This window comes from Phanerochaete carnosa (assembly GCF_000300595.1).
Source record: "Phanerochaete carnosa HHB-10118-sp unplaced genomic scaffold PHACAscaffold_7, whole genome shotgun sequence".
NCBI classification, from domain to species: domain Eukaryota; kingdom Fungi; phylum Basidiomycota; class Agaricomycetes; order Polyporales; family Phanerochaetaceae; genus Phanerochaete; species Phanerochaete carnosa.
The window spans coordinates 2,461,343-2,477,761 of NW_006767634.1; the positions used below are offsets into that span (position 1 = coordinate 2,461,343).

The 16,419-nt window shown below is 50.7% G+C and overlaps 6 protein-coding genes across 6 annotated transcripts; 3 read left to right on the forward strand and 3 right to left on the reverse strand.

Moving 5' to 3' along the window:
• Positions 1-1,430: 1,430 nt before the first annotated feature.
• Positions 1,431-3,516, reverse strand: PHACADRAFT_164002 (uncharacterized protein; the record flags this gene model as incomplete). The annotated part of the gene is made up of 2 exons (XM_007398316.1): positions 1,431-1,661; positions 3,112-3,516. The coding sequence occupies 2 exons, from the start codon at positions 3,514-3,516 to the stop codon at positions 1,431-1,433; spliced, it is 636 nt and encodes a 211-aa protein (XP_007398378.1).
• A 246-nt stretch (positions 3,517-3,762) lies between these two features.
• On the reverse strand, positions 3,763-4,308 carry PHACADRAFT_99149 (uncharacterized protein; the record flags this gene model as incomplete). The annotated part of the gene is made up of 1 exon (XM_007398317.1): positions 3,763-4,308. The coding sequence occupies one exon, from the start codon at positions 4,306-4,308 to the stop codon at positions 3,763-3,765; it is 546 nt and encodes a 181-aa protein (XP_007398379.1).
• Positions 4,309-4,552: 244 nt separating this feature from the next.
• PHACADRAFT_164003 (uncharacterized protein) lies at positions 4,553-8,084 on the forward strand (the record flags this gene model as incomplete). Its single annotated transcript, XM_007398318.1, has 5 exons — positions 4,553-5,479; positions 5,539-7,036; positions 7,064-7,151; positions 7,207-7,306; positions 7,359-8,084. The coding sequence occupies 5 exons, from the start codon at positions 4,553-4,555 to the stop codon at positions 8,082-8,084; spliced, it is 3,339 nt and encodes a 1,112-aa protein (XP_007398380.1).
• Positions 8,085-8,922: 838 nt separating this feature from the next.
• On the forward strand, positions 8,923-10,224 carry PHACADRAFT_260185 (uncharacterized protein). Its single transcript, XM_007398319.1, has 4 exons — positions 8,923-9,083; positions 9,139-9,367; positions 9,421-9,879; positions 9,934-10,224. Exons 1-4 carry the CDS (start codon positions 8,985-8,987, stop codon positions 10,128-10,130), a joined length of 984 nt encoding a protein of 327 aa, XP_007398381.1. The 5' UTR covers positions 8,923-8,984; the 3' UTR covers positions 10,131-10,224.
• Positions 10,225-10,253: 29 nt separating this feature from the next.
• On the reverse strand, positions 10,254-13,526 carry PHACADRAFT_260186 (uncharacterized protein). The gene is made up of 14 exons (XM_007398320.1): positions 13,192-13,526; positions 12,927-13,028; positions 12,797-12,869; positions 12,716-12,742; positions 12,558-12,651; positions 12,478-12,494; positions 12,308-12,394; positions 12,190-12,254; positions 11,934-12,095; positions 11,781-11,878; positions 11,709-11,719; positions 11,594-11,652; positions 10,655-11,498; positions 10,254-10,597 (listed from the first exon to the last, which is right to left on the reverse strand). Exons 1-14 carry the CDS (start codon positions 13,243-13,245, stop codon positions 10,542-10,544), a joined length of 1,749 nt encoding a protein of 582 aa, XP_007398382.1. The 5' UTR covers positions 13,246-13,526; the 3' UTR covers positions 10,254-10,541.
• Positions 13,527-14,210: 684 nt separating this feature from the next.
• On the forward strand, positions 14,211-15,988 carry PHACADRAFT_125618 (uncharacterized protein). The gene is made up of 6 exons (XM_007398321.1): positions 14,211-14,346; positions 14,407-14,568; positions 14,619-14,677; positions 14,729-15,071; positions 15,124-15,175; positions 15,227-15,988. Exons 1-6 carry the CDS (start codon positions 14,222-14,224, stop codon positions 15,797-15,799), a joined length of 1,314 nt encoding a protein of 437 aa, XP_007398383.1. The 5' UTR covers positions 14,211-14,221; the 3' UTR covers positions 15,800-15,988.
• Positions 15,989-16,419: the final 431 nt, after the last annotated feature.

Here is a 16,419-nt window from a genome sequence, read left to right on the forward strand (position 1 = left end):
CCCTTACTCATTCCGCTACCACAACGGCAGTCCTGAGGCTACTCTCGGAGAAACTACACCTCCCGCATCTTCGACTTCCTCCTCTCCAGTTCAAGAGGAAACTTTAGTTGACCGCGACAGCCCCGAACCCGAGTTCACCACCAATGACGTCCAGCAAGGAATTGCCACAGCTCTCGAAGAAATCGCTGGCAAATTCTGGCGACACCAGGAAGAGAACCCCGAACCTGTCCCAATTCCTCCGGGGTTCCACTTCGGAACCTGTGTCCGCATCACCACTCGAAACACCAACCCCCTCAATAATGAATTTGACCCCAACGACTCTCCTGCGCACCTCGCCTACCTCGGTGACATTGTCAACAACCCCCAACGTCGTAGAGGGTGGATCAACAAGATTGACAACATCGCCCATGACCGAACAGCGCTCCGAGCCTTACTTGATGCGACCAACGACACGACGTCCGGCACGCTATTTGCAGGAATTGTGGAGAAAGGACAAGAAGTCCAAGCCAGGTTCGACGAGGTGGCAAGAGACGGACGAGCCATCAGGGAGGCAGTCAAGGCAATTCAGCGGAATGCAGTCGATCTTTTCCGACGAGTCGAGAAACTCAACCGCATCTTTGACAATTTTCACGTAATAGCACTTGCCTACATGGCAACTGATCAAAACACCACAGAAGCTGTTAACCACGTTTGGACACAAGATTTCGGTAATATCAACGTCAACCACCTTGAACCCGGAGAACTCCTCATTGGACCATGCGCTAGTCAGCAGGTTCGTAACCTTCGCAATCCTCCTCACCCTATGTATCGCACTCGCGCCCCTTGCAATTCCGGCTTGCACTCCTTGCACAAAGACTCTCAATCCTTTCGCGGACAGAATTCTCGCTCACGCTCCCCTAACCACACGCACTTTACATTCCAGGAGACTACGAACAAATTCTTCACTCCCCTGGGATCTTCCTCCACGGCCCCTCGAAAAGCAACTCCATACCCGCAACGTCGCCGCTCTGGTAGCCCGATTACTACTGGAGTCATCAGTCACGCTTTCCCTGGGAACTCCGAGACTAACCCAGTCATCCTCGATTGAAATACTTCTACAAGACTTATTTGCTGAGCTCATTGGCTAGAGAAAGAGCTAATGTTACAATTGGTCCGTCGTTCCGATATATGTTTTTCTTTACCCTTTATTTCTGGACAGTAAGCGCCTACTCGAATGTTCTACCCTTTTCTGGACAAGTCATTTTCGGTCCATTTCCAGACCACTTCCATTTCCCGGACGTTCTCATACATACGTTGTCCCTTCTCTGCTGATCCCGCAGTAGCTAGGTTAGTATAAATACCAGCCGGAAATGTCGTGTACTTTAGCTTCGGCCTCCTGTATTATCAGTCACTCTTTTATATCATTTCCGGACTTCGTACAAGTCCATGTTCTACGTTCTACGACTCTTACACTTCTGTGCCGCTTCTGTGGCAGCTGTGGCCGCTGGGCCTAGGATCTCTATGTTTTTCGAATATGCAGCTCGCTCGACAAGGAGAACAGCTAAACCTTTGTGACCAGGTTGTCTCGCAGCGCGGCCGGCTCGCTGCACAAACTGCGATAGGCTTTTTGGAAGCTTCCATTGGACGATGACATCAACATCGGATACGTTGCATCCCTGGTTCTGCTTTGAGTACATCGCTTAGAATAATGGTTTCTTATTGCTTACCATGCCTGCTGCATCTGTACAGACTAATATACAGATAGTTCCATCTCAGAATTTGTCCATAGCCTGCTCTCGATAGGTGTCGCCCATAAACGCGTTGAACAGTCGTACCGCGTTGTCATGCACCATAATTATAAGTATAGGAAAACTAAAGGAATAATAGGTATTCAAATCAAAAAGAAACCGCTTACTCAGAGCTGCAAAGTAAGCATAAACACTCAAGCTTACTAAAAGTGAATCAATGACTAATAATATGACTCAGCTTCTTAGTAATCTAGAAACTATGCTTAGTAAAGGTCTATGCTCAACAGCTATGAATTACCAAAATATAGTAATACTCTAACAAACATTAGTAATAGCTTACCAATACATTAGTAAAACAGACAGAAGGCTGACTAATACAGACAAAATGCTTATTAATAAAAGTAGAAGTAGCTTAGTAATTACAGTAGAATAGAAGAGCCAGTTTTGCTATTGGCTAAGGAACAACAGGCTGAAAGATATAAATAGGAGAGATTCTCTAAGAGACAACGAACACACCAACCCACCAAGCGCCACTCACACTCTCAAGGATTTAGCTAGCAGCAAACCTGCAGTTAATTCCCTGAGCTCTTTAGCTCTCAGAGAATAGACACCTTTCTTTAAAGCCTAGGAAATTCCTTAAGCACAGTAGAGCCTCTGACTTTCAAATAACCTAAAGGGAAACGCCCTTGGTATAGTGCATGAGTTCACTATTTGACTAACCCTAGACTGCGAGAGCTAGTGGCGTCATTATTTGAGACTGTGGTATGTCTTCTGTAGAGCTTACAGTAATTAGACTAGCAGTAAAGAGGTTAATCTATTCTTGATCTTTAACTCTAAATTGGAAGCTTCAGACTGCTTCAAGTTATACAAATCCTCTAAGGACATTGAATTGTCCTTACTAGCCAAAGCTTACTAAGTTAACCAAGACATTAACTTGTCTTTGTTACCCTCTTATCATACTTATCTAAAAACCTTATTCTACTAACCCAAATAGCTAGTCCTTAAGCTACTAACTAAACCTTCTTACAGCCCATCTTCTAAGATTCCTTAAAAAAGTCCCTTGTATACAGGCAAGTGAGGCTTTAGAGTACTCAAGCAGATCAGTAGGTGATCTTTGAATTAGTCCCCCACGAACACCAGGATAGCTTGGTTGAAAGGCTAACCCAGTAAACCCTGGAAAAAAAAGATTGGGAAACCAAATCTAAGTATTCCATAGTATACCCTTCTTGCTTTTAGTTTAGAACAGACCAAACTCCATTCTCTTTTATTAAAAAGTAACCTTCTAGGATTTCTCCTAGAATCTTCTTTATACCAAACCTCATTTTTATTTTACTTACTTTTCTTATCCTAACCTTTTCTTTACGACAGCGTCATCGTGTCCTACAGTGATGCCGCGCTTCGACATCAGCTTCTTGAGGTGTTTTACGATCTTGCCACCTGTTTTGATGTTGTCCGCATATATGTATGTCTTTGGTATCTCGTCAATGGAGGAGATATTTTCAGGAATAACAAAGTCCAGGTCTGCAAACGAATTCTGCAGGTGCTCCATGGAACGGACGACCAGAGACATGTTTGGTCGGTCATTACCGGCATTGTGAAAGCGACCGATTGATTTCAGAAAATCCAGCTTGCTGTGAAGGTCCCGCCGCACGCATGCGGTCAAAGTTGCAGTGACTGCGACGATAGGAGTATCACGAGGCAGAAATGCACAAACTGAACCTAGCGTGCCATACTGCTTGCAAAAATTGGTGCCCCAATGAGAAACACAGTGTGCTTTGTCAATGACCATGGAGAGCACGCACAACATGAACTCTGTTCGTCGAAGTATGAGGTCTACGAAGTTGCATGTCTGGAGCATCTCCGGTGAGATTAGAACCACGCTGTATTTTCTGTCTAGCAAATCCTGATAGCCACAACATTATCATGAGCTCTACTCTTAGTTAGATCAGACAGTGTACAACATACTTTCACGAAACCCTCAGTAAAAATTCCGTGTGTGCTGTTGATCGTGACGGCAGCCAAACCAAACTTGTTCTCAAATGTTTTCACCTAGCCAGCAATGAGCTTGGACCTCACAGCAATTGCAGGAAAAAGTTATTGTATGACGAACCATCTCCGGTTGTAGAGCAAGCAGTGGTACAACCATTATTGTTACATCCCGGGCACCTAGGATATCCTGCCAGGCGTACGGCCCAGCAACGACAGCAGTCTTGCCTTGACCCGTTGAAGCTTGGATAATCCTATTAACCCTCTCTATTTGCCATCGAGTGTCGTCAAGCTGAAAAAAGTGAGGATCCTCTTGCCAGCCATACTTGTCTCGCATGCGCTCGCCCAACATTTGTATCTGAGCATCAGTCAACTGCGGTCGCAGATGAGGGCCTGACGATGCACTGCTTCCATTCTGTGAGGAAGTCTGCAAGTGTTGCCTTGGACCTTGAGCATGTTGAGAACCAGAGGTACTGTGCGATCTATGTGATCCCTGCCCCCGTGTTGCCTGTGCACTGCGAGAGCCCCCAACGCGTGTTGCCGCTGAGATGTGAGATCCACTGGGAGTCTTCTTAGATCCATGAGTTGGTGCCATAATGAGCAGATTTTTGTATAGACCGAGTGAGCAGGTATATGTGGCAGGCAAAGGCAGGTAGTAAAATGAGCAATTTTATTTCCTACTGGTTTCGATCATACCCATGTAGTCAGCAATTGTCATGCCCTCCCTCACTCTTGCACTCTTCCGTACCAAGCACCAAAGCTAGACATCTGGTTAGCGCATATAAAAACTGTCATTTGAAAGTTTACATACCTATTTACTAGCTTGTTTGATGTTCAAGATGCTGTCTTCACCCCTATCCGATGCACCGGCAGACTCTGAAGCATCTGCCCACTCCAGTCTCGCTGGTACTCCAAGTCCTGCCATCTTTTGTCACGTCTCGGGTGTAGAGGATGTAGACGTCAATCTGTTTTGGCCTGTAACACCTAGAATTCGGAGGTCTCAGTCACTCTCCAGCCTCTCAACACTTTCGCTGCGCACCGCAGTGTTCTCACCACCACCTCAGCACGAATGCCGTCCAGGTGTAACTGCACCATTCTCATGGTTAAACCAAATGACAATTCTGCCGCCTCTTCCTCAGCTGAGTACCCCTGAGCATTTGCACTCGGAGCTGCCTGATGAACCGGGCACTGGTACAAGCTTTGTACCAAGCTCACCTATTCATGGGGCAACCTGTGAGGAGCGTCGTGAGTCCCGTCAACAAAAGGAAAGAAGGAAGAAGGAGAGAGAGGAGCTAGAGTTCAGAAAAGAGGAAGGGGAGCGGAAGCGGAAAATGATAAAGAAGGTTCTACAGACCTTGGACAAAGAGCACTGCACCTTTGGGGACTTCATACTGCACATTTCCAACCCGTTCAATTGGGAAGGTACACGCCGTTACCGTGGGTTCTTCTCTGTCGAAGGTTGTGTAGAGCAAGTCCTCGATTTCTGGGCCGCTTCCAGCTCTGGTCGCAACACGATGAAGGCATGGGCCACAGCCTACACCTCCAAGCTCGTTAGCAATGAAGGCGACTTGATTCGACATGACGGGTTTCTGCGCACCGACAAAGTCAAGATTGACAAAAACTTTACCTTGGGATTCAGTTTTATATCAGTTCAGGACAAGCTTCAGATTCTCTGTCTGATACTCACAGCAATCCTCGAGGCTGTTTGCACTACGGCACGGCAGAAGAAGACCATGGTTGAATCATCTAGGAAGCAAAAAGAGACTGTGAGTATGAGGTATAATCATTCAGCAATGCGTATCTTGACCAATTTATATACCACTAGACAATCATGACTGCAGCTCTGATGTGTCTGGGTGAACGTAGCAGGCGCAACGACTATGTGAAAGCACTCTTGGGCCTATTTGGGTGTGTCAAAGGTGCCCACCGGCAACTTCTAACTGTACTCTCGCATTTTGGGCTCTCACTGAGCTATTCAAGCCTGACTGGCAAGTCGAAGTACCACACGTCCCTAAGTGATATACAAGCATCACTGGAGGCCATGGAGACAAGTATGGGTAGTGATGAACTGGAGGCAACGAGTCATTCTGGACCTGCAAACACAGAAGCAGCTGGCAAGCGCATACAGAAGGAGAAGGGCAAGAGCAAGCTGGGATTGCTGAGGCGTCTCTCAGACGTGTGTCGCAGCGCCACGCGCTCAGAGGCTCTCTTGGACTTGCTCGCGTTCGTCTACAACAATATCAACATGCGCTTTAGGATTGCCGAGGAAGTCATGGGACAGAAAGACTCGCAAGAGAATGGGACATGTTCGACAGCCTTCCTGCTCTGGAACGCAAAACTCGAGCACCTACAGACTTCTTCTCTCCTGTCTCATACGCTCTCAGCTCGACCCCTTGCTTTGTCTGACATTCACCTAACTGCTGAGGAGAACGAAGTTATCAACTCTCGCTTTGAGCACACAATTCTGCATATTCTGGCTCTTTTTGGAGGTGACTGCTTTGCCAAGTACGCAGATGAGATCCCCGTGGCAACTCCTGTGACCGACAGCAAGATAGAGCGTCACAAGACTCAGATTTACCCCCTCCCTGCTGTTCCTATCAACGAGTCTACAACCAGAGGCAACGCCAAAGTGGTAGAAAACATTTTCTGCGAGGTTGATAAGCCTGTGGACTCTCCGCAGTCTGGTTCCATTATCAGGCTCATCGCCAGCGATCAGCTCTCTGTAGCACGTATACAATCTATCATTGAGACTCGAGCTGGTCATGACAGCCTATCAAACTCAATGCTCTGGGTGATTTCAGTACCGGGCCTCTTCCACTACAAAATGGCGCTAATGCACGGTTTCATGGAGACCCACTACAGCACACAGAGCATCAGCGATCCAGGTTCTCTTGCATTTCACAACCATGTTCTGCAAAGGAAGCCAATAGTCCTTTCATCCCTTCCTCCCTTCCGGACGTGTCGTGATCTGGTCTTTGTCTCGCTTTATGCACGCGTATTTCACTGCCTTCTGCTTGTCTCCGGCCACTCTGCGCTTGACGACTTTGCTGAGGCCAATGTACCCTTCACTAAGCTGCAAGGTTATGCTCAACAGATCTGGGAGCAATATGCAAATCCTATGGTGGTCTATGCTCTACGACAGTCTCGGAAGCACGAGGAGTTACAGAGACCAGCAGCAGAGCCTACCGGTATCAGTGCGGATAACGTTCATCGATCAACCAAAGGTGACATGGTCTTCGAGAACGCTGTGCTCTACATGCGCGATGCACTCCTGTTGCGCAAGTTTACAGACGCTATCAAGGCCGGCGACTCTGGGCGAGTATGTCTGGCACTCTGAATGCTTGCGTCAGTCTACCGTGGGATGGGACGTCCAAAGTATGCACACGAGATGATGCATCTAGTGCACCATCTGATGTCAGTATGGCCTGAGGAGCTTTGGTATGTACACGAGCAGACTTTTTATGGTCTATAATCTGACATGTACTCTGTTAAGCAAAATTGTCATGGAGAACTGGCTTGTTAATCCAACAGGTAGAGATAACTCGTGGGTCAAAGTTGACCTAATGCAGGAGCACTTGAATTATTGGATCAAGGCAAGGCATCCTTCATCAAGGCTATTGGTAACTGACCAACCGAATCTTACAGGCAATCTACCGAGCACGAGGTAGCAACGCATCATGGCAGTGGCTTGCAATGATTGCACCATGTGTCCACATCCTTCGCGAGCTTGCAAAGCAGGTGCATGCAACTTTTGTTTCTCATCAAGGCAGCAAGCACACGAGCCCCAATCTTCAGCGCGATATCGACCGGCTAATGGCGTCCCTCGATCAGCATGGTGTCTACACTATTGATGAGGGCCGCTGTATCAATTCAGAAAATGGCGAAGTTCTGAACGTAGTTGCGGATGAGATCAGAGGCCTTCAAGAACCTCTTCAGGAGTACAACAGGCTCTTTCGTGAGCTTCAGTCGAGTATTCGCTCGAAGCCCTTGGTGGGTGAGCTGTATATATCTGTCCCTGCTGACAGACTCGACCCCGGAACATCCACTGGGAGTGCGATGGCAACTACAGCAACTGCCAGCGACTCTCAAGACGCACGTAATCAAGGTACGGCTGAAGACGCGGATGCTGAGATTGATAACGAAACGCTCGAGGATGACAATGACGACAGTCACAGAGAAGACACAGCAGAGGCGTCGGGCTCTGAAGATGAGTCTGATGGTGCAGGAGACAATGTGGCTGGTGAACACGAAGACCAAGAACACTGGTTCAGCCTCAATAATGCGGACGACGTGGTGCTCGATATGGATGCCTTCGACGACAACGATGACGACACTGATAGCGACAAGGATGATGAACATGATGGCGACTGACTTTGGTGCATAGATGGTAAGCTTTCACTTCATTCATGACTTCATCCCTATGCTTACAATGACGTTACTAGCCCCCTTACACTGTTCGACATGCTAATCTGGGATCAGAGACTGTGAGTTTCTGTGCTGTATTCATGAGGCTATTGTGGATCCGTGTTCTGTATCCATTTTCTACATCTCGCAAGGTGTATCTAACAATCATTCATCTATATCTATTCCAATCTATGGGCGACTGCCGTGCGACGAATGATTTTCGAGAGAGAGCGCTTTCGTGATTTTGCTAAGTGTTAAGCGCCGAAGGGCACCCGCCAAAATCCTGACAGGTTCTCCCAGCCGCTTCTTCGAAGCACGCCCCTCGGGCGGGCGGAGTATGAAACGGCACGGGGATGTCCGAGCCTAACCAGAGGTAAACTGCTGTCAAATAGCTCAGGTGGTCGATTCGGTTTCGATCAAGTCCAGGCACAGAAAAACTCTTTCACGCGTCGGCCAACAGTCCAGGCGGTACCGTTCCATTTCCAGCACCCGCAACAGGGCCCCTTGTCGTCGACGCGCGCTACCATCAAGTGATCGGCGACGCGTCGCGGATGTACCGCGCTCGCGCATTTTATCCCTTTCTCCGGACACCGTTCACATGACTACAATTAGCGGCGCATCCGGGATCGCAGGCCCTGGAGCCTGGGCGTACGCGCTTTCGTTCGCCACGCAAATAATATTTTGCGGACTGCTGCGGTCCGCGTCCGGTCCGAACGCTCGTCGGGGGCGGTATGACAATACTCAGGAGGACCGAGACTATAAGAGCGGAAAGCACACGGACGGGGCAGACGATCCCTTTCCTCTCCTGAGAGATCTCCTGCACACCGTTTCTGCCCCAGAAGTCGACCCCGCGCTGCGCTGCACAGGATGTCCTTCGGAAATATCATCACGCTCTCGACTGGCCAGAAGCTCCCACAGATTGGGTTGGGCACCTGGCTCTCGAAGCACGGCGAGGTCGAGAACGCTGTACGTAGTGATCTCTGCGCCGATGACCCTTAGCTTATCGAGCACACCCCCGCAGGTTGAGATCGCCGTCCGTCATGGCTACAGGCACATCGACTGTGCGATGATCTACTATAACCAGGAGGAAGTTGGTGCTGCTCTCAAGCGCGTCATCCCCTCTGTCGTGAAACGCGAGGAGCTTTTCATTACTTCCAAGCTCTGGAACCACAACCATGCCCCGGAGAACGTCGAGAAAGAGCTTGACGAGACTCTGAGTCAGCTCGGATTGGACTACGTTGACCTCTACCGTAAGCGGCCAGACTAGCTTATGGAGTGCTGTAGAATCATTCAACCTTCGCAGTGATCCACTGGCCTGTCACCTTTCCGCCGGGCAAATTCTTCTCGCCGCACCCCGAGAAGGACGAGATGTTGGTCGCCGATGGACCTCCGCTGGCCGAGACGTGGAAGGCGATGTTGAAGCTTCCAGCAACGGGCAAGGTCAAGGCAGTCGGCGTCTCGAACTGCAGCATTAAGTGCATCCAGGGCATCTACGACGCGACGGGCGTCTGGCCGACGATGAACCAAATCGAGCGGCACCCGCTCAACCCGCAGTTCGAACTCGTCGCGTGGTGCAAGGAGCGCAACATCCACATCACGTCCTACAGCCCTCTCGGGAACAACATTATCGGCAAGAAGAAGCTCGTCGAGTATGATGAGGTCAAGGCAATTGCGGACCGCCTTGGTGTGACGTCCGCGCAGGTGCTTGTCTCGTGGGGCACGTTCGACGGGTGCTCGGTCATTCCTAAGTCTGTGCAGAAAGGTGTGCCGCGCCCACATTTGTGTTGAAGAGCTCGCGCTTACCAAGACCCTGCAGACCGCATCATCTCCAACTTCCTGCAAGTGAAGCTCACACAAGAGGACTACGACTCCGTCACCTCGATCGGCAAGAACAATCACGTGCGATTCAACGTGCCCTTCCGGTACTGCACCGAGGCGGACCCCAAGTGGGACGTCAACATCTTCGACGAGGACGACGAGAAGACTGCGTCTCACCAGATCAGGATCATCTGAGAATAAAAATAAAAGGGATAGTCGCAGAATGTACTACTTTACTCAAACGTATTGCTATACCGGGCTGCACATCAAATGACTGATTTCTCACCAGACAGCGTGCGAGCGATGGGTGATGAGATAGAAATACACCAACACTACATGGTACAGCAAGGTACAAGTACAAATCCATAAAAGAACAAGAGAGCAAGAATTTTCAAGTGAAATACCAAACTACACCGGCAAAAGATATTTTTGATGATCGCCATTTAGGTCGATGATGTTCACATCACTACCACGGCATGGATATTAGGCTGTGTCCTTGACTAGTAGTACATCTCGACCATGCGAGGGTATGTTGAACGGGGGTATAGAGAAGAAATAGTCGCAGAGAAAGGCGCTTTCGGGCTTTCGGCGTGAGGGCCGAGAGAATCATGGCATCGTTCGCGACTGTTCGCGCGTCTCAGCCGCATTCAGGTCGGCAAGATCTATACAATGCATCGTTCGGCTCATTTCCAGTTCACCGACGACACGCAGGCACTTACCGATGGGAGACGTGAACGTCATGACATACGGGTGCAAGCTCGACGACTGCCGCTTGTGCGAATCGCGGCCCGGACGGCGGGACGTCGTGGCAGCGGCCATCGGCATCGGCACCTCGAACGTTTGCTCGAGCACGCCGCTCGACTTCTTCACCAGACTCGGCGTGCTCCGCCCGTCATCTGGCAGCGAGAAGCCCAGCGCTCCGTGTACTTGAGGGTGTCCGTCGCCGAAACGGTGCACGTGCCCCAATGAATGCCGCTGCATCTCCGCCTGCGAAGCGGGCTGATTCAAGTTCGATCGCCGTCTCGAATGACGTTTCATTGGCACGCGCCCAGGTGCCGGTGGAGGCGTCGACGACGGCGGCGCCGGGGCTGCTCCTGCCAGGTGGTACGCCTCCGGCGATGGTGGCGGTGGTGGTGAGAGCGCCCCAGCAGCAGGAATGTATGGGCTCGACAAGGAGTGAGGGAAAGGCTGACGTTGATACGCTGCTTGATCCGGATATGCGTGCTGCAGACGGTACAGGGTACCGGACGTCTCAACCTGTGCTTGGTCCTGGGAGACATGACCTTCATTGCTGGCGTATGGTGGCGCATCATCATCCTCGTATCCGTAGTTCTCGTCTAGTTCTTCGTGTTCGCGTAATTGCGACTCCGTCGGATAAAACTGATGTCGCGAATCCACCGGCGAGAAGTCAGACGAGAGATGGCCGAAATTCGAGAAATTTAGAGATCGATTCACGGCAGAAGTCGGAGAAGGAGGCATGCTCTTCGGTGAGCCTGAGCCGACGGATGTGGGTAGCTTCGGTTTGTATCCTGCTTCGCTTATGACAGATCGAGGGAAGAAAATCTATTATAGGAATTAAAGGCATGCCACAGATGTGGAAGAGTTGGTCTAGATTGAGCACTGTCCCTAAGCTGTGAATGCTCAAGATGCGGACTTACCAGCAGGGTAATCGTAGTGGACACGAAGCAGCCGATTCCAGCCATCATGAGCAAGAAGTCTAGAGAACATGTCGGCGATTGAAGTCCCGGATATACGCGGTCAGATTCAGCCTACCTGTCCAGAACCTGAGAAGAGTATGAGCAAGGGCATCCGATAAGTTGTCATATCTTGATGAGGACGACTTACACGCTGCGGTTTATTGGGTGGGAATCCCCTACAATGCCATCGATTGCCACAATGAGAAGCGGTATAGTGAAGAGGAACCGGAAAACGACTCGAGCAAGCTGTTTCAGGCAGTTAAATTGCGCCTAATCGCACGCTGAATGGGTCCTCGCTTACATTGAGCGCATAAAAAGTCGCCAGCCGGACGACGACTGTAGGGTCTGCACCCTCCGCTTTCACATGCTTCAGGAATTTCGGGAATGCCCAGAGAACATACAAAAATAGAACCGTTGTGCCAGTTGATCCAGAGCTGCCAGCAAGGAAGATGTACGCGTCGAGCTAAGAGCAATGAAATGCCGGAGAAGCCGGGGTAAAAATGCAGCGATATAGACAACCATCAGCGACACGGAATAGTGAGCGAGAAGGTGCATACAGTCACCACGTCTCTTCTTGCAACCAGAGCCGTTAAGGGCATCCCGATAAAGGCAACCATGCTACCTGTAAGAAGCATGATTTAGGTTAACGCACTCGTGCAGTTTGAGTAAACGCACCCATGTACCACATGCGGTATTCCCAGCTCTCGAACCACTCCGCCTTATCCGGATTCTGATGGAGGAGATAAAGCCAGAAAGCAAGTTCTAGCACAGGATATATAGAGTCATAGGACATTGAAATTGATAAGAGAAGTGAAGGTTAAACACCGGATGTATGCGAATCTCACCTTCCAGATGCGTAATCCTGCGCATATCGGAGAGTACTCAGAGGCTGACCTAGAGAGGAACTCACAGAAATGCCACTTACAGTTCAAGGCCCCAAGCAAAGCTAAACACGAACCCCAAGGGCAGAATCCAGTGATGATTAACCGGCGCATAGAGATCAAGAGGTTTCGGAATGACTGTTGCAGGAGACAGACGACGATGTCATATACTCTGCATTCATCTTAGATGCTCTTCACGTACCGGAGCCGTTGGGGAGGACCACCCAACCTGGTCATGCTCAGTGAGGATATATACCTGAACATATCTAAGAACTAGATGTACCTTCTCTGAATTTGATGGCAGTCGTCGCTATACTGTATATCACAAATAATGGCACTGAACCTAGATAGGAATACTATCGCAGGGTCTCAGTTTGAATGGCGAGAAGCGTGGCTCACAGACAGGGCCTCACCGTCATGATACGCTTGAACGCCCCCGGTTGACGTCCCGAGGACCAATGGAGGCATCTAAACTTGTCGTAGCTCCATATATGGTAGATCAAGAAGCCAAGAAACTGTGTGGGTGAGTGCGATCGCGCATTGACGCAAGAGTTAGGCACGCGGGGTCGGGAATAACGGCGGATAAACAGAGGGAGACGAGCATATGGTAACAAGTGGTTAGCCAGCACGTCGAGCTAGAAGCACACAGGCTGCTTGGAAGCAAGGGGAATGACGCACTAGCACAGAAAGTATCGCCCACAGAAGATAGGCGGTGGGAGATGCGGTACTCATGAACCGTCTTCCGGGGTTCTATCCGACGAGTGGCGCGGGTTGTAGAACTGACGACTCGGGGAAGGTAGCGGGGTGTGCAGTGTGGACGTCCAGGTTTCCCGCACCTCCCCAGAGCGGAGGACAATAAGGCCGACGGCGGGCAGTGCTTCCAGAAAGATGTCCTGGAAATGGCGCCGCGCAACCGTCAGGCAAACAGATGGCGTCGAATCAAATGGGCACAAAGCGTCGCAAATGGGCGGATAGTCTGTCGAAAAAGCAGGATTGGGCGTCGCTCGTCGTGGGGGTCGTGGGCGTTGTCGTGGGCGTTGAGAACAGGGAACAGGTCTAACTTTCCCAAGACGCCATCAGCCAACACTTCCTCGGATTTCCTTTCCAGGCGACGGTATGCCAGCGGCGTCCCACTTTCAGCATAGGCCTGGTACCTCCCGACGCATACTCTCCCTTTCGTATATGCTAGTTCCGAATATAAATTAATTTGAGCGAGCTTGAAGAACCTGCGGGTTATCTGAAGCCATGTCTGATGACGAAAAGGGGGTGGATATTTGAAGCAAGTGCTCGGCTCGAGTCGGGGTTTAAGACTACCAGTCACACGATATCTCGCACGGGAACGCACCTTGTTTCCGGCTAGGCCGCTGTAGTCAATACTATATCGAACGCCGGGGAAAAGTAGCGGATCTGTCGGTCCGCCGCCACGAAGCTCAGCCGAACCGCAGCCGTGCGGCAGACCTGTAAGTACTTGGATGAAGTTGACTCCCGCGGCTGAGTTCACACCTTCTGAGCTTGCTGCCCTTGCATCTGTGTCTTATGAGTCAAGCCGGCTTTCTATTGAGGAACACTCTGATATTGCTTCCAAAGCATGGCGTACAGCATCAGCATCATAGCAGATCTGGATTGTTCCTGCGAAGGTCAGTGGACTCAGACTCTGGGTTGCGAAGCATTTATTTAGGGCAATTGATACAATTACAATACAATTAGCATGTCTTCCGCCCAAGTAGATTCACAAGTCGTTTCAGGGCAGAAAGCAGACTTGCCGCTTTCCGGGGTCCGCGTCTTGGAGATAGGCCAAGTCATTGCGGGACCATTCTGTGGTCAGCTCCTCGGGTGAGCCGTTTTCACAGGGAATTATCTACCGGTAAACTCAACGACACGCCGAATCGCCAGTCATTTTGGCGCGGAAGTAATCAAAGTTGAACCACCAAACGTGGGCGATCCGCTTCGTGTCTGGCGAGAGCTAGACGTGGATGGCGTGAGTCCTTGGTGGAGAAGCATCGCCCGCAACAAAAAGAGTGTAACAATCGATATGCGCAAGGAAGAAGGGCGGGAGTGAGTCGCTGAGCCAATTCTTTTCCGTTATCACACTAAATGTCATGCAGGTTGGTCCGCAGGCTGGCCGCAAACAGTGACGTTCTCATTGAGAACTTCAAACCGGGCAGTGCGTCCTCCACCTTTGTTCCTCCATTCGACGCTGATATCTACTCCTTAGCCTTGGAAAAATGGGGTCTTGGGCCAGGCGACCTTCGCCGCTCTAACCCGGACCTCATCCTCACTCGCGTGAGCGGCTACGGACAAACTGGCCCGTGGTCCTCGCGCCCGGGCTACGCTTCAGTCTGCGAGGCTGAATCCGGCTTTCGCTATATCAACGGTCAGCCAGACCCTGAGACTGGTGCGCTGTTTGGTCCGCCTATCCGGCCAAATATCAGCCTAGGGGACTCAGTCGCAGGGTTACACGCTGCCTTCGGAACGGTGCTCGCCCTGCTGGGTAGAAACGCCAAGCGAGCGAAAGGCCAGGCTGGGGGACAGACGGTCGATGTTAGTATATTTGAGAGGTATGCCCCTCATTTTTTTTAATCATCTAAACACAACTCAACTCCAGTTCAGCATGGTCAACCTTATGGAGGGCGTTATTCCGGAATACGACAGAAAGGGAAAGGTAAAGCTCGTGCTTTCGTTACGCTATTCGACGCACTAAACGTGTCCTCAGATCCGCGGCCCTTCAGGCTCGTCCGTGACGGGCATCGTACCGACAAACGCCTACCCGTGCCTACCCTCGCCCACGAACCCGTCCCAGCCGTCCTTCGTCGTCATCGGCGCGAACGCAGACTCGATGTACACCCGGCTCATGACCGCTATCGGGCGCGCAGATCTGACCGGGCCCGACTACGCGCAGAACCACCACCGCGTCGCGCGGCAGGCCGAGATTGAAGACGCCATCAGCGCGTACACGCGCACGCGCACCGCCGAGGAGGTCGAGGACGTCCTGCGCGTAGCGAGCGTGCCCTGTGGGCGTGTGTTCAGCGTCAAGGAGGTCGTCGGGAACCCGCACACGGAGGCCCGCGGCCTCGTTGAGGAGGTGTGGGTCGGCGATGAACAGAGGAAGAGCGGGTGGATGGTCAAGATGCCCCGGGTCGCGCCTGTGCTCGAGGGCATCGACACGAGTACGCGCTGGGCGGGTCCAGACCTTGGTCAGCACAATCATGAGGTGCTCTGTGGAGAGCTGGGACTTAGCGAGACGGAGCTTCAGAAGCTGCAAGAACAGGGTATTGTTGGGAAATAAAGTGAGCACATGTCTGCCTAGGTAGGAGAAGGCGTCATTCAGCCCGTCCAAGTTCCGTGTGGTGAAGAATATCCCTAAACCCGACAAAGTGTTAATTCCCTTGGCTTTTCCGTAGCCTTATACATATTCTGACGAAGATATAGAGCTGACCCAGACCTGTCGGCACTGTTTTGATACAAGTGAACACTTGCCAGATGTGAGCTGCATCGGCAAAAAGGGACGGAGATTATATTGCATTAAAATGCAATATAATGCGATCCGGTCCGTTATCTTGCATTATAAACTCAAAAATCACTAAAAATCGCATTATAACGCATTATAAATGCCCGACGGTGCATTATAATGCATTATATTTGACCGCCCAATGTGCCGATGTGAATCCTGGTAAACACAGTGATGTCAGGGGTTGGAGCTCCCTGCCGAACCATTATCAGGTCTCTGAAAGAGACTAGTATCTACTTCACAGAATAGGGGTGTTCAAAGTTCGCGCGCAAAACCGATTCACGACCGCTTCGAAAGTCGTTTCGAACGAAGTGAAACGCGACTGAAGCGCGCGTAGACTTTGAACACCCCCGGCGACCACGAGGGAGTAAAATCGAACTGCTAGGCGTGCTCAATTC